Below are 14,561 nucleotides of genomic sequence, written 5' to 3'. Positions count from 1 at the left end.
TCTGCATTTAATTATTTGTGTATAAGATTAATGAATCTTAAAATATACAGCAGTGTATATTGCAAGTGTCTGAGATCATTCTGCATTTTTAACTTATGAACTTATTTTAAAGGGTGTATTTGCCATAAATTGTACTAATTAAATCAACCCTTAAAAAAAAGAAACAAGTACTTTTGTCATCACCTATGTATTTATCCTGAGATTAAAGAAGTGAAAGCAACAGTGTGTTGAAAAGTGTTATATGTTTACTTAGGAGTTGCTTAGAAATCTCACCTCTAGCTAAATAAACAGGACCATTTGTTTTATGTGAGTCTGTTTTCCTTTTGAGTGGAATATGTGAAAATACACACCGCTTGTTATAACGTAGTAATTACCTAAAAAGCTTAAAAACGTTTTAAAATGAATTTGCTGAGTTTAGTTTTGTCGACATTGCGATGTTTCCAGGAACTAGTATAAGAAGTTTGTAATTGATCTAAGAATCAAAGCTTGTTTTTCTCCAAGATCCGTTTATATATATATATATATATATAACCTTTAATGCACTTTGTCATTATATATACCATTCATATTACGATATGCGCATGACTCAACCAGTTTTAATAGGTACTCGAATACAATTTCTGTTTTGTTTCAGACTTTGGGTTGACATGGCCCTAGCAGCTTGCCAGTGTGAATATTTGATAAGTGCTTAATATTAGCCAATAATTATCGAGCCTCATTAATATGTATCGCATGTGTTGTATTCCATGTGCTGATTGGCTGTTAGAGCCGATGACGCACACGGATACCTACTGAATACGCAATGATGTCCTAGCTGTAGCTGTGCAAATAAAGACAGATAACGGGCCGCGAGCAACGCGCTAAAACAGTTTTTTTCCGTCATGACATGTTAGAGGAATAGTTGAACTAGTAACGGAGAGGGGTTTTGGGGCAGGAATATCACTTTCCGAGTGGGGAGAAGGGCGTCTTTTCGAGCTGAAGGGTGTGGAAAAGCCCAGGACGCGGCGTTATAACTAAACTTAGCCGTGCAAGTCATCGAAGTTGTCTAAAACAAGTAACTGTGGCAGAAGAGAAAGTTAGCCGCAGTTAAAGATGAGCTTGTTGTCTGTTGACAGCAGCAGCTCGGTGTACCAGCCCGCGCAGCTTTTAAACTGGGTTTATCTCTCTTTACAAGACACGCACCAGACCAGCGCTTTCGATGCTTTCCGACCCGAAGCGAGTTCTGGCCATCCGGACCTGAGCTACAGCAAAACCCCCGCCGCCGAGCTCAGCTCCTCTCTCAGCTCCAACTATCTCAACAGCTTCTTCCAGCTGCAGCGCAACGAGGTGGGCCTTTCTCTGAAGATTCACTCTCTATTTAGTGCCAAGAAAAGTTCGCGTCAGTCTGACTTTGTGCCTGGTGTGTGTGTGTGTGTGTGAGCTCACACGGCTCCGTGTCTATAAGCAGCGCCATGACGTTTATTTCGAGCCACATGAATCCGTTAGTTATCGCTAAATAGCTTTTGCGTTCACACTCACTTTTTATAATAAAACAACCATTTCTGAATGACACACTCAGCTCTTGTTTTGTTATTGTCAATACATTATCGATAATACAACTTGTTTAAAAAAAATAATAATAATTTTCTCAATATGAAGTTGAAGAATGTTAGTGAACTTCACACACAGACACTGATTCATTAATGAATCGCTTTGATTTGACTCACTGAATCGCACAGACTCTTATGTAAACACTATCTCCATACTATATATTACTCTTAACTGTGTCTTTCTAAAATTGGCAAATTCATTTAAATTTAATCTTATGTAACCTGATTATGAGATGTTCATCATCCTCAAATACCTCCCAGATGAAATAAGTTATGATGTTGTGATGTGTTAAGATCACAGAGTTACTGCTTTCTTAAAGAAAAGGTCAAATATCAATGTTAATATGAGGGTTAAATCCTTATACAGGCTATGCACACACTATTCATTGCTTAAGACGTGACTATTTAAACAATGTTCCATGAATGCTAAAGGGGACTAATTTCTGATCTGATGTAGTACAGGAGGTCCAAAAAATCTGTATACTTAGCAAAATGCAAAATTTATTTACAAAACATCCTTTACACGATTGCCATTTCTGACTCGTCTCTTCCACTCATGATGAACTTGTGTCTTTGTGTTATGCACCTTGAATGCGTTCCTTTAAATGATCTTCGCTCTTCCATTGCTTTCACCTGCCAATCTTAAAAAAGAAAAAAGGGAAAATTGTGGAAGATTGTTTTTTTTTAAATGCATTAGTTTCCGCTGTGTAATTACATTTCTGTGAAAGTTTGGATGCGTTTATCACAATTCTTTGATGAGAACATTATTCTACAAAATCAGGCAGCATGTAAAATGACATGACCTCATTATTTCAAATGCAATCCACTAACACACAATAAAAAAAAAAAAAAGTTGGCCAGTTAAATTAAATAGCATCTGAATCTGGTTTTACAGTGGATTGTTTAATGACAAACAACTGCTGGCATAATGTGTAGACCAGGGCCTCAGAAGATGAGTGCAGTACATTATTACTGTTGGCACTACATAGGGAAAGACCAAGTTTCAAGAATAAACACCGGATTGTAGAGATGCTTTTGAGATGATGGCTGTAAAGCATATTTGTTAAGAGAATTTTTTTTCCAGGAGCTTAATAAGATGCTTTATATTAAAGTTATAAAGTTTTCCTTATGAATAGATTTACATAATAGTTAGAAATCTTTTTTTTTTTCATCTGCAATGTGGCATTTTGTTGCCATGCACAGGGAGAACTTTGCAGTGAATGTCACATGTACGGCAGTTTCAGTTACTTTAAATTAGCCATTTCCTCTTCCTGAGTGTATTCTGTTTTACATATACCAGGTACCACATTAAAAAAACAATTAAATTAAACATTTTTTTATTTAATCATAAAGGGATGAGATGGATTTATGGTGTTATAGACTTTGTGTCCAGGTCAGTTTTCATGTTGTTTTTTGTTGGGGAGGGGTAATAGTGGCCTTTACTAGAGAAGTGTGCCCCAGATGACAGTCAGCAAGGTTTAGTGCTGTTTGTGAGCTCTGTAAAAGCAGTGAAGTGTGCAGAGCATCACCTCTACTCTAGAGAAAGCTTTCACCTAATCAGAAACCTCATAACAACAACAGCTGTGTGTGTTTGAGTGTGTGTGCTCATGTGTGCCTGGTTATGTACATATGTTTGCATACAGTATGTGAGTGTACATGCTGTATGCATGCTTTAAGTGTAAGCATCTGTCTGTGTGTGTGTGTGTGTGTGTGTGTGTGTGTGTGTGTGTGTGTGTGTGTGTAAGAAGTAGCAGTAAGGTATAACACGGCAGGAATAACCCCCTGAGATGCTCTCCTACTGAGTGAGAGAACAGGGAAACGACAACTCCACCATAAGACGAAGTGTGTGATGTCCATCTGCTCTCACTCCAGGCTACCTCAGTACTTAAGTTCATCACGAACCATCTTAAATCATCTGCTTTTATTACTGCAATCATTTGATACTTTATACACATTTTATTTTTCATAATGGTTGCATTAAGGAATGTTTTTGTTATGCTCTCCTTTTTTATTCGACGTTGGGTTGCACAAACTCAAATTTATGCGTAAAGAGTATTTGTTTTGGAAACTTCAATAGTTAATACAGTACTGCTTTTCTTCAGTAATGGAAAGCACATGCACACACACAGTTCTATGTGATGATGGGAACATCTACTTATTTTTCTCAGCTTAATAGAAGCCACTTATGTAAGTGTAGATTACACATGTCTGAATAAATTTGTGCTTATTGTGTGTCTTATTACTAGATCAGACAACTGTCACGAAAAACAATAAGATGGGTTTCAGCGGTCAGGATGGGAAATGACAGGCAGATGTTGAGCCATGGGGAAAGCTTTAATAAATTGCGTTTGATGTATTCTGACGTTATCTAGCCTATGAACAGAATCAGGCAAAAAGACGAGAGCTGGTTAGCATCGTGAAACCGCACGCCACTCGGTTTTGCCCGCTTGCCAAGGATTTGTTTTCTGCAATATGTAAGACATCAACTGTAACATATCAATCCAAGGTGAAACTCTTTTTAAGAAATAGATATTCCTCCCGCAGTTTATTCACCCCAGACCTTTTGACATTTGTGTGTGTGACATTCCTGCACTCGCTGTGCTTCTAATGCACCTTAGGCTAAAGCAGTGATCACAACCGTACTGATTATTAAGCAAAACAGAGTGTTTGAAAAGTTGTGAGGTGTTTCATTTTATTCTAAATAATCACTCTGACTTGCAAAGTTAGTTGTGTGCATGTAACTTGCAGCAGTAATGTTGTTGAGCAAATTTGGGTACACCCCATTACCACCCCACCCCACCCCAATGTTGTTAGGCAAATTTAAGTACACCAAACCAATATTTATAGGTTTCTGGTTATTTAGCCATTATGCAATTGTTTATATCGTTTTCCACTCCTGTTTTATGAGGCTGTTGGCATAATGTGACTAATATGATTAATACCATCAGGCAGGCTTAAAATGAAGGTCGAAAACAACTTGGTGTAAATTACGATATTTCCTAAAAAAAAAGTTTTACTTCATGTTTCATGTCTGGCTTTTTTTTTTTTCATTTAGTAAATGGATTTTAAAAGTGCTTCTTTTGTTTTCTGTTCATGTGCAGGCCTTGAATAACGGCTTATATAAAAGCGTTTCTCCGTATGGCTCTCTGAACAACATCGTAGATGGGCTAAACTCTCTAACGGACCACTTCTCCGACCTCTCCCTGACCTCTGAGCCACGCAAGCCCAGCAAAAGACCTCCACCTAACTACCTGTGCCACCTCTGCTTTAATAAGGGCCATTACATCAAGGATTGCCCTCAGGTAATTTCCATTAATCCCAGTATCATGTGTTGAATTTCATATGAAGGCTTTAACAAAAGATACTGCTGACTTTTTTTTAATGCAAAGTGAGTTGATGGAGTTGTTATGAATTTAACAGCAGGATATCATATTGTTGTGCAAAAGACGATGCAGTAACCTACTTTGTGAAACTGGCAACTCTCAATCCTTTTAGTCATGTGTGTCCAGTTCATTTAATGAGCCCATACCGTATTGTACGCAACTCCAGTGGTCTTTAAATAATTAGCAAATGTTTCTTTTTCTTCTGTTTTTTTTGTTTTACTTAACGCTCACACAAGTAGCTCTTTTTTTTCAACACCCACTCCTCTATTCTTAAAAATCACCTACATAGTCTTTTTATAAGCAAGTGATGTTTAATAAACAAAGGAGACTAATATCTTAAGCAAAGCATCAGTCTCCAGTCTGTCTACACAGAATCTGATCTGAATCATGCATTACTGCATTATTTAAAGACACAGAGTGAGAACTTGTGATATTCTGTTTTACTTGTCAGTCTTGTTCGATAAGATGATCCAGGCAGGCCACTGTTTTACAGCACAAGGCAGCATATCAGATTTCCCATAACTAAGCTTTTGCAGTACCTACTTAGATTTCTCTGGTTGTGTGAATCATACAGTAAACTGCAGAGCATTTGTAAATCATTGAATTATTTACAGCATCTCTCTTCTGCAGTGGTCTTTAACATGAATTTAATTTGTGTGCAACGATCTTGTCAGTAAGCAGCATCACTCTGGAAGTTTTTATGAGTTTTGGACGCAAAGAGAGGGTGAGGTGCTCAGTAAGATCCAGACTTGAGTCAGAGCTGCATGGAATGGTAATGCACACCAGATGTGGGATTAAAATGGCAAGCCGCCCTTTATGAAAGATGATGAGGGTTCCCTGCAGACTGTTCAAAGACCTGCGTCGCGATAAAATACCTCTACTTTGTCACCAGTCCCTTAGGTGAATTTTGTGACAGGAACGCTGACATGTTTAGTATTGCATGTTGCGACAAACAAGCAACTTCTAATAATGTTTATAGGCCTTAAAATCTGTTAATATAACTACTGTGTTTAGTCATCTCTAATCCCAAAAGAGATTGAGTTGTAGTTGTAGTTGTAATGATTTGGGTGCAATCACAATATTTAGCATAACAATAATTTTTGCATTTGTCTGTTAAAAGGTGAATAATAAATAAAAAATAGGATTTCATTCAAATGAGTGATTGAATCTCTGCAGTGCAGGAAGTCCAAACAGTGACTGTGTGTGCACTTCCTTTGACTTTGAGCCTCCTGAGAGATTCTGTGTTTTGTGTGTGTTTGTGTGTGTTGTGGCTCTGGAGCTGGGGCGTAGTGTAAATCATAAGCTAGATCTGACCTGTTTTAAATTTCAGCCTCTCAGCTGTATGCCAATAGAAACAGAAGAAAGAGCGGTCCCCAAGCAGCGTCCACACCTACACACTTTAAATTCAAGCAGTTTAGCTCCCTCTTGAGTCTTCACTATATATGATTTACTTACCATTTCTCATAACTATGCACAGAAAAATCCCCACCACTGAATTAGCACTTACATAGTTTACTGATACTAAACTGTAAAGATCACGAGGAAATTATATACATTTAAAACTAATGTTGTTTTTTAGTGTGTGTGTGTCCGCCCTTAACAAAAATGAGCAGCATATGAGCAGATCTTAGGTTTCTTGGTAAACTCTGACTGAAAATAATTTCCAGGATAAGCTGGTCCTCACTGAGTTCGTCAGTGCCCAGAGGACTACCGGCCCCCTGCCAACACAAACAGGAGGATATGACTTCACAGGTCACAGCAAACTCTGTGATCTAAGGCCAGGTCTGAGAATCACATTCTCCAGCCTTCTTTTGGCGCACACTCCGCATCCCTGCTCACTACCCAGCTCTTGGATGAAACACTGCCTTCTTTCCAGGACACAGAGAGCGGAGGTGTGTGTTAAGGCACAGATTGGATAGGAATGAGTGAAAGTCATGGCTGAGGAGAAAATTTTGCACGGGGGCAGGAAGCATGTGTGCTGGGTTAAAGTCGCCTGGCATGTGACATCCCACTTGTCAACCATGCTGGGAACTGAACCACAGGAAGCAGTGGAAGGCCAGTCCATTGGAAACGCTAGTTAAAACGCTAGTTAGAGTGAAAACCTCTGTGTTGGCAGCTAGTAACCAGTGCAAGTGGAAGTTAGTTATGAAACAGGACAGCTTATGTTTTTTCATTTACTATCAGCATCCTTTTGGATCTAGACCTGAGCTGTCTAGTTATCATTTTAGAGGTTTTGCCACTTGCCAAACAGTTTGAGTGCATGCTGGCGTGCAGAGGGATTTCCTCATGGAAAATGTGTTGCGATGGAACGCAGGTTGCAGAACTGTGACTGCTTGGCATGTAAGCCAGGCTCGCGAGGCACGAACTCTGCAGTGCATCCCTCATGCCAGTGTCCATGTCTGTCACATTGTGAGACCGCTAGTCATTTATGGCAGGTATTCTTATAGCTAATAGCATTAATATCAGTGTGGCTGTTGTTAGGAATACAGTGTGTTGAAACAGGAATGTATTATGCCTTTTGTCTTGCACAATATGTTTAAGCATTAACTTTTGTTTGTTTGTTAACTTTTGAAAAGTGATTGCATTTAAATTGTTTATAGTGAATCTTCAAAACCAGCATACAATGAAACAGGTTGCAAGACGTATAAGTTTACTTCAAAACAGCATCGCATAATATATAAATAAATATATTTTATTATTATTATTTTTTTACTCTGTGCCCAGAATCATTGTGTGCATTCTTGCCATTTGGAAACAATGTGTGGCTTTGAAATCATATACAGTAAGTGATCACAGAAATTCAGAGGAGTGTAGAAGAAAAAGCTCATTGGCATTCCAGCAGCTGAGGCCATGTAATGCTAAAAAGAACTTGACAGAAACTGATTGGCAGTTTCGATTGGCTCTTAAATGGAGGTTTCTTTTAGTTCTCTTTCAAGTTTGGAACTTGAATATTATATATATTATAATAATCTTAAACATAAGGATTGCATGAAATCATTAAGTTGTCATTAGTGGATTAGTCTTATCAGAATGAGTGGATCATTAGATTATTTTAGGTTCTAATTTTGTGTTATTAGATGGAAAAACAGTGAAGCGACAAAAACCTTTACATTAATGCCTAGGTTATGATGGCACAAAATTTTACAAATCTGCCTCTTAATGTAAGAAGTGTTGTGTAGTTATCATTAAAAGCTGATAAATGTAACAATCTCAACAGGTTCATGATTGTCAGTGGCAACTTGTTACCGAAACACCTACTCAAAAGCAGCAAATTGCAAATGAAGAATTCAGAAAGGAAAATTGCATTGGAAACATGGTTAAATATACACATTCCATTGCCATGATCACAGTTTCAACAAAAGATACATTATCTCAATGGAATAAAGGAAGCTCTGTATGAAATCAGTGGCATCCATGTGTTTTTTATTAACATGAAAGAATCATCACATTGCATTTCAAAGATTTCAGACTTTCAGATTTACTTTAACACATCTGGTTTAACTTCATTAAACATTATGTTCCTTTATTGCCATCTCCCGATCATGTTAAAGAATTTTTGGGATAATTGAAGTACCAAAGACGGTTCTTGGTTCAAGTCATATCATTAACAGAATATATCAGTGGCAGGGCCGTGTAAGTGGAGGTTTTTAATATAATATTAAGCATGGATGTGGAATAATATCCGGATTTGCGTGTCAGGTTGCTGAAAGGAATCCATGAGAAAGAAGTGTTTAATATTATGTCAGTTGTGTACCTGTGTTCATGCACACTGTGAGTAAACTGCCGGTCAATTAACCAAGCCCATATGATCACTGAAAGGTCTGTTACTGGATCTTGTTTGCTGGTAATTTAATTAAGTGTTGTATTCGCTGAAATTTCTCTCTTTTCCACTCTTCCTGTTCATTAAGATCTTTTACAGTATATGCTTTTTTTTCTTGAGAAAGAAATACCACTTATTTTTCTCTTAAACAACCTATTTATTTATTCATCTCCAGTACCCACTTAATTATTCTGAGTAATGCAATTAATCGAATAGAATAGGATGCCAGGCTATAAAAATGCAACATACACACACATCCAGACCTAGGGGCGATTCAGCCTAGCCAATTCAACTTGTTTTTAAGAGGTGAGGACCAAACTGTATGTAACCCACAAGGACACAGGTAGAAAATGTAAACCTCTGTAAAAATAGTGACCCAAGCTCAGGACTGAACGTGTGACTATGGAGCTGTGAGGCAGCAGTGCTTCTTACAACACCACCCTGCTGTTCCTGGCAGCAAATTGTTGAGTCAAATCAGCCGACTCAGGTTTGATCCCAAATGTTTCCCTCATGTTGCGTTGGCTCACTTCCTCTCAATGCAGTGGTTCTCACAGGTCTGCTGATCAACTGTGGCAGATTTAACACGCTGTGGCATTTTGTAACATATGGCTTTGGAGATCTCGCTCCTTTCCAGCAACAGTGAAAAATTTAATCCTGTGTGTCCGCGACCCCCGCTCCATGTTGCAGGCTCACTCAGGCTTAAGCAAATGGTTTAAAAACGTTGTCATGTCGTGTCCTACCCATTTGCCTGCACTTGGTCCAGGTGATAAAGCCTTGATGGTGTGTTATTGCTGTTTTTGAGAATATTTGTGTTTTGCAACATATTGAAATGACAAATATCAGTCCTGTGGTGGTGTATTTTTCTTTGAGATGAAAGCCATTGTTTGTTCAAAACTTCCATTAACACTAGACACATCTGTGAAAGCAAAACACTCTGATGTAAGAGGCAATCAGAGATCTTTGAGGAGGCAGCCACCTTCTCTCAAGGCTCTCGCTGAGATAATTGCATAAACACAGATGTAATAAGCAAAGCCCAGTTATAGTACCCATGCCGCACCGAATCCCCAAATCTACATATATCCATGCAATCTCTTTTCAATTTGTCTTTGCAGTAGGTTACATCACAGATGACCCTTTACCACAGTTGGAAAACAATTAGTTCCTGTAATCTGGGCACAGGCAATTTCCTGACGAGTGCCTCAGAACAATAACTCTGAACGGACATACTATATTTATACTGTACTTTCAGTATTTCCAATCAACATAACTTATCTTATTTTGCATAAGTTCTCTGACTTTGATCTGATCACTTGAATCACAACAAACAATAGCTGTGATCATTCAGTGTTGTTATAAAAATGTACAAGGCTCTGTTTTGCATTACAACCGCACAGCCACTATTGGCCTTGTGAATTTAAGTGCACTCTTGCCATAAATCATGTGTTTGCATTCCTTGATGTCTAAGCCAGCTGCTATGTGTTTTTCGCAGTCTGTCTGTCTGTGGGCCTGATAAACTGCCTTTATTCTGCAACACAGCATCATAAAATCATTAAACGTGTGGACTAACATTCAGAAACTAAACAAATGTTTCAGTCAGTCCTTGGGATAGGCAGTGTTTACCATTTTATCATTATTAAAATAATAGCCTGCAGATCATACAATTAGGATTTACAAATTGTCTGTATATAGACAAAATAGTTCCATATTTCCCATGTTTGATGCTTAAGATATTTTAGCCAGAGTGCAATAGAATAGTCAGCTTTAACTGCATGCGTGTAGTTTAAACTAAGCGTATAGTTTATTAAATAATGTTTACCATCAAATAGGAGAGGGGGACAGAATTTGGAAACAGACAGAAGTGAATGGAGTGTCAATGTCAAAGAGGACACGCTGAGAACCGTTCCTTTAAACGGAAATCAAAGTTGAAAGAAAATGAAAAGAGGCTTTCCTGCCAGATGGTTTGTGTTCAGTACAGGAATACAACTCTTCCTCTGGGTTTTGCTGATACAACAGCCACAGCACTTCCCTTTGTCGTAGATAGAGATACGCACCCAGCCTTTGCCTTGGCATTCATTTCTTACAGAGAGACGAGATGCTAACTGTCACCACAACAATCCTTATACTGTGTGACATACTGTATGTGAAGATTGAAGTAAAATTACTAAAAATTAATGCTGCATTTACTCAAAGCTTCTTTTCTCCTCTTTTAGGGAATGTTTTTATCTTCAAAGAGTGTGCAATTGTGATTTATGAGGGCTTGAAAAGTTTTGTCAGGCTGGCTTTCTCAGTTGTTTAAAAATGCCTTTATTAAGAGTAACAAGACAACGGTTGTATGGTGGTCCTGCAGAAAGTCTGCTTTTCTTGGATGGCGAGAGAGAGAGTCTGTTTTCTCAGCTCATCATTCTGCCTCTGAGATCCTGCAGGGTTTAGTGCAATTATAAATGAAATCCTCTGTAATTATTTTCCATGTATGTTTATTTTTATAGCAGGTCCTCTCTAAAGGCTTCAGTTGTCTTCTAACAAGGGGACCATGTCAGGGCATGTCTCTTAAGCTTCAAAGCTAATAAAAGAAAACAAACAATAAGAAGTTTGACAATGTCTAAGAGGATGTATCCTGCCAGTGAAACGAACATGAGCGTTTTGCACATCTGGATCTTGTAGGTAAATGTTTTTTTTTTAATTAGGAAATTCAAGTATTTATTTAATTAGATTTCATGTTGATTCTTAATAACACACTTTAAAAAATGATTAGAATGTGTTTAATGTGCAAAGTAAGGGTATTACATCTTTAATGAAACATACCCTGTGTGATTAAAAAGCATTACTGTGCAGTCAAAGACTGAATTTTATGCACATAATCAGAGGCCATTTCTCATATTTGAGTCATAGATAAGAAGGGTTCAATTATTCCCACTCTTTGCTGAAAAGCAATATCGCTGTGGCCTGAATGGCAGCGATCATGCCGTGGAGACTTGCAGCCTGGGCACAGTATGTGGTGTCAGAGGGACAAACACAGCAGGCTTTGTGTGTACGCCTCAATTGGAACTGTTGGGAAGAGCCTTGCGTTGCCCAGAATGGCCAGTGTTAATTAAGGATCACATTGTTTGACTTAAGATCTCTAGACGAAGGGGGTCAGGAAGTCAGTGCATATTGTTCTCCCCCTTGTGGGCTGCTGACTAAGGATACAGATCACTTTTAAGTCTGACTAAGAGAACAGAAAAGACAGCTTCTGTTGTCTACCATGAGTTTTGCTGAACATGTGAGATAAATGTTTAATTTCACGTACGTGCACAGTGTAATTTCTGTCTTCAACCGTTTTAATATTGTTAACTGCTTTGCACTGAAGTGTTCATGCAGTATTAGTGTTTGCTTATGTCAAAATGAAAGACGATATTAGTGCCACTGTTGTAAAAAAAGTTTTTTTTGATATGTATATAACATCTAAATGTACAAAATCTTACGACTGAGCTTAAGCTATACTCAAGGCAGACAAATGGTACATAGTGTACCAAATCTTTCAGATCAACATTAGTGCTATATAGAGAGGGCCTTGTCATGGGCAAAAATGTCCTGTGTCTGGTCTTCCTAGCTGCTGGAAAGAGGTCTTGAGGGAAGCGCTGGAGGAGGGGGGTGGGAATGAAGTGAGCGAGCAGAGAATGTGGGGGAAGGGTACTATGGGAATGTTTTTACAGTCTGACCTGAGCTCTTCCTTCTATTCTAACGCAGTCTTGCAGACATCCAGTTACTCAAGTTCCTAAACTCCATCGTGTGTGTGTGTGTGTGTGTGTGTGTGTGTGTGTGTGTGTGTGTGTGTGTGTGTTTGAGAGAGAGAGAGAGAGATAGAGAGAGAGAGAAAGAGAGTTGCACAGATTATGTGAAGGAGAAAGAGACACATTGCTTGGGCTATCTGAGAGCGGACAGCGAAACAGAGGCTGAAATGTAAACAGATAGGGCTTATCTGGGACACTGGAGATATAACAGAAGGCTTTTTCCTCTTGAAAAGACACTCTGCATCTAGGTTGCTGCTCCATTCTGTTGCACAAAGAGATGTGCATCTTCATGGCTGTGTATCACACAACCAACAAAACTAGACAAAATCCATCTCAAAAACAGCACAGAAAAATGAACACAAACTGAGCAACAGTGTCAATGTTAAACTAAACATCAGCTTGCTATTTTAAAAACTTGCTTGGTTGCCATATTTAAGAAAACAACTGCGCAATGAAGTTACAGTTGCAATTGTTCATGCATCTGATGTGAGTATGTGTTGCTGTTTTTTTTTTTTTTCTTTTTCATTATATTGCAAGGCCCCCAACCTGCTCTTGTCATTCATCGTCCGGGTAACTTAACCCCATTTTGCAGCTGTACGAGTTGTTATGGCGAGCAGAGTCGGAGCTGGATTGTGAACATGGAGGTGACTAATGCAGAGCTTAGTCTTCCAAAAGCAAATTAGCAGCTACCAGGCAAGCCGACCTACTACATGCCACAACTTACAGAATCAAGAAAAGTAGCTTTTTCTAAATTATAGTCATTAATCAACCTTTTAGAAATTCCAGGAAACAAATGGATTTTTCTTGCAAATTTTTATGCTGATTTTTTGAGCTGATAGACCATGTCATGGCTGATAGACCATGTCAGTACTGAGGTGATTATAGAAGTGACCTGTTTTTAAAGAGAGTCATGTCATGGTCTACATAAACACATGTGGTCAAGGTGAAATCTGGTGTTATATTCCTTTGGCCCCATCAAACAGTTTACTTTCCATGTTATATGCTGTTACACACATATGTTTTTGAGCAGCGATTGTTTAAGGTGTGAAAGTAGTCTCAGAAAATCTGTTCGGTCTTTTCTACTAAAATTGCAAAGTCGACTTTTATCTGTCGAAGACATTTGGCCATACCAGCTAATGCTGATGCTAACGCAATCTTTTTTTTCCAGTGAAACCTGATGCACTGAAAACATTTATCTACGCACCAGGCGTAGAGAAAATCTTCTCCTTAGAAACCGAAGAACACAATGCGCCTATTCACAAATAAGTCTCTCACACGCTGTTCTTAAGTTTCGACACCTCTTTAAGCCCGCTCATATTTAGGTATTAATTAGTGGTCGAGACCACTGATATGGCTTATTTAAGGGGTGACACAGATGCCAGATTTAGAGATGAATGACAGGCAAACTGTTAATGCTGAACTCTGTGAACTTCATTAAGATTTGCCATATGAATTGTTAAAATAAATTTAGACTTGGAAAAGAAGTATATAAATATACTTAACAAAAATGTTAAAATCTGTGCGCGGGTAAAGGGAGTCAAACTACACGGCACCACTCTTCTCATTACTCTGACAATTTTTTTTTAAATTATTTTTGCCTCAATGGACTTGAAATGAAGCAATCAGGATATTATAGAAGAGTAGACTTTTAACCTAAATTCAACAGGGAGTTCAACAAAACCATTGCTTTAATGGTTTAATTTTCAGACTTTACACAGTCTTTAATTGGCGAACTGAGTGAGAAGCAGTATCATGGCCAGGTGTGGTGTCTGTCCTTAGTAGTTCATGACATTAATCAGATTAAAGTACTGGAGTTCATTGTAAGAGAAGTGACCAGATCAACAATTTGGTACGTTCTTAAAAGAAGGAATGCACTGTCAAACTGAACGGCAACAAAAGGCCATGAAGACCAGATAAGACAACTAATGATGAGGTTCACAAAAGAGAAACTATGTTCACAACATTTATCCTGTATTCAGGTCACGATTATTCTGGAGGA

At 38.3% G+C, this 14,561-nt stretch overlaps 1 protein-coding gene across 1 annotated transcript in view; it reads left to right on the top strand.

Annotated features, from left to right (window-relative positions):
* Positions 1-819: 819 nt before the first annotated feature.
* zcchc24 (zinc finger, CCHC domain containing 24) overlaps positions 820-14,561 on the top strand; it is a 32,248-nt gene continuing 18,506 nt past the window's right edge. Inside the window, exons 1-2 of the mRNA XM_053501928.1 lie at positions 820-1,326; positions 4,691-4,891. Of these exons, the coding sequence (XP_053357903.1) occupies positions 1,093-1,326; positions 4,691-4,891 (435 nt within the window). The 5' untranslated portion in view covers positions 820-1,092. The remainder of the gene's footprint in view (positions 1,327-4,690; positions 4,892-14,561) is intronic.

The sequence above is a fragment of the Clarias gariepinus genome, chromosome 8 (genome assembly GCF_024256425.1).
Source record: "Clarias gariepinus isolate MV-2021 ecotype Netherlands chromosome 8, CGAR_prim_01v2, whole genome shotgun sequence".
NCBI classification, from domain to species: Eukaryota; Metazoa; Chordata; class Actinopteri; order Siluriformes; family Clariidae; genus Clarias; species Clarias gariepinus.
This window is presented reverse-complemented; position numbering and strand designations above follow the sequence as displayed.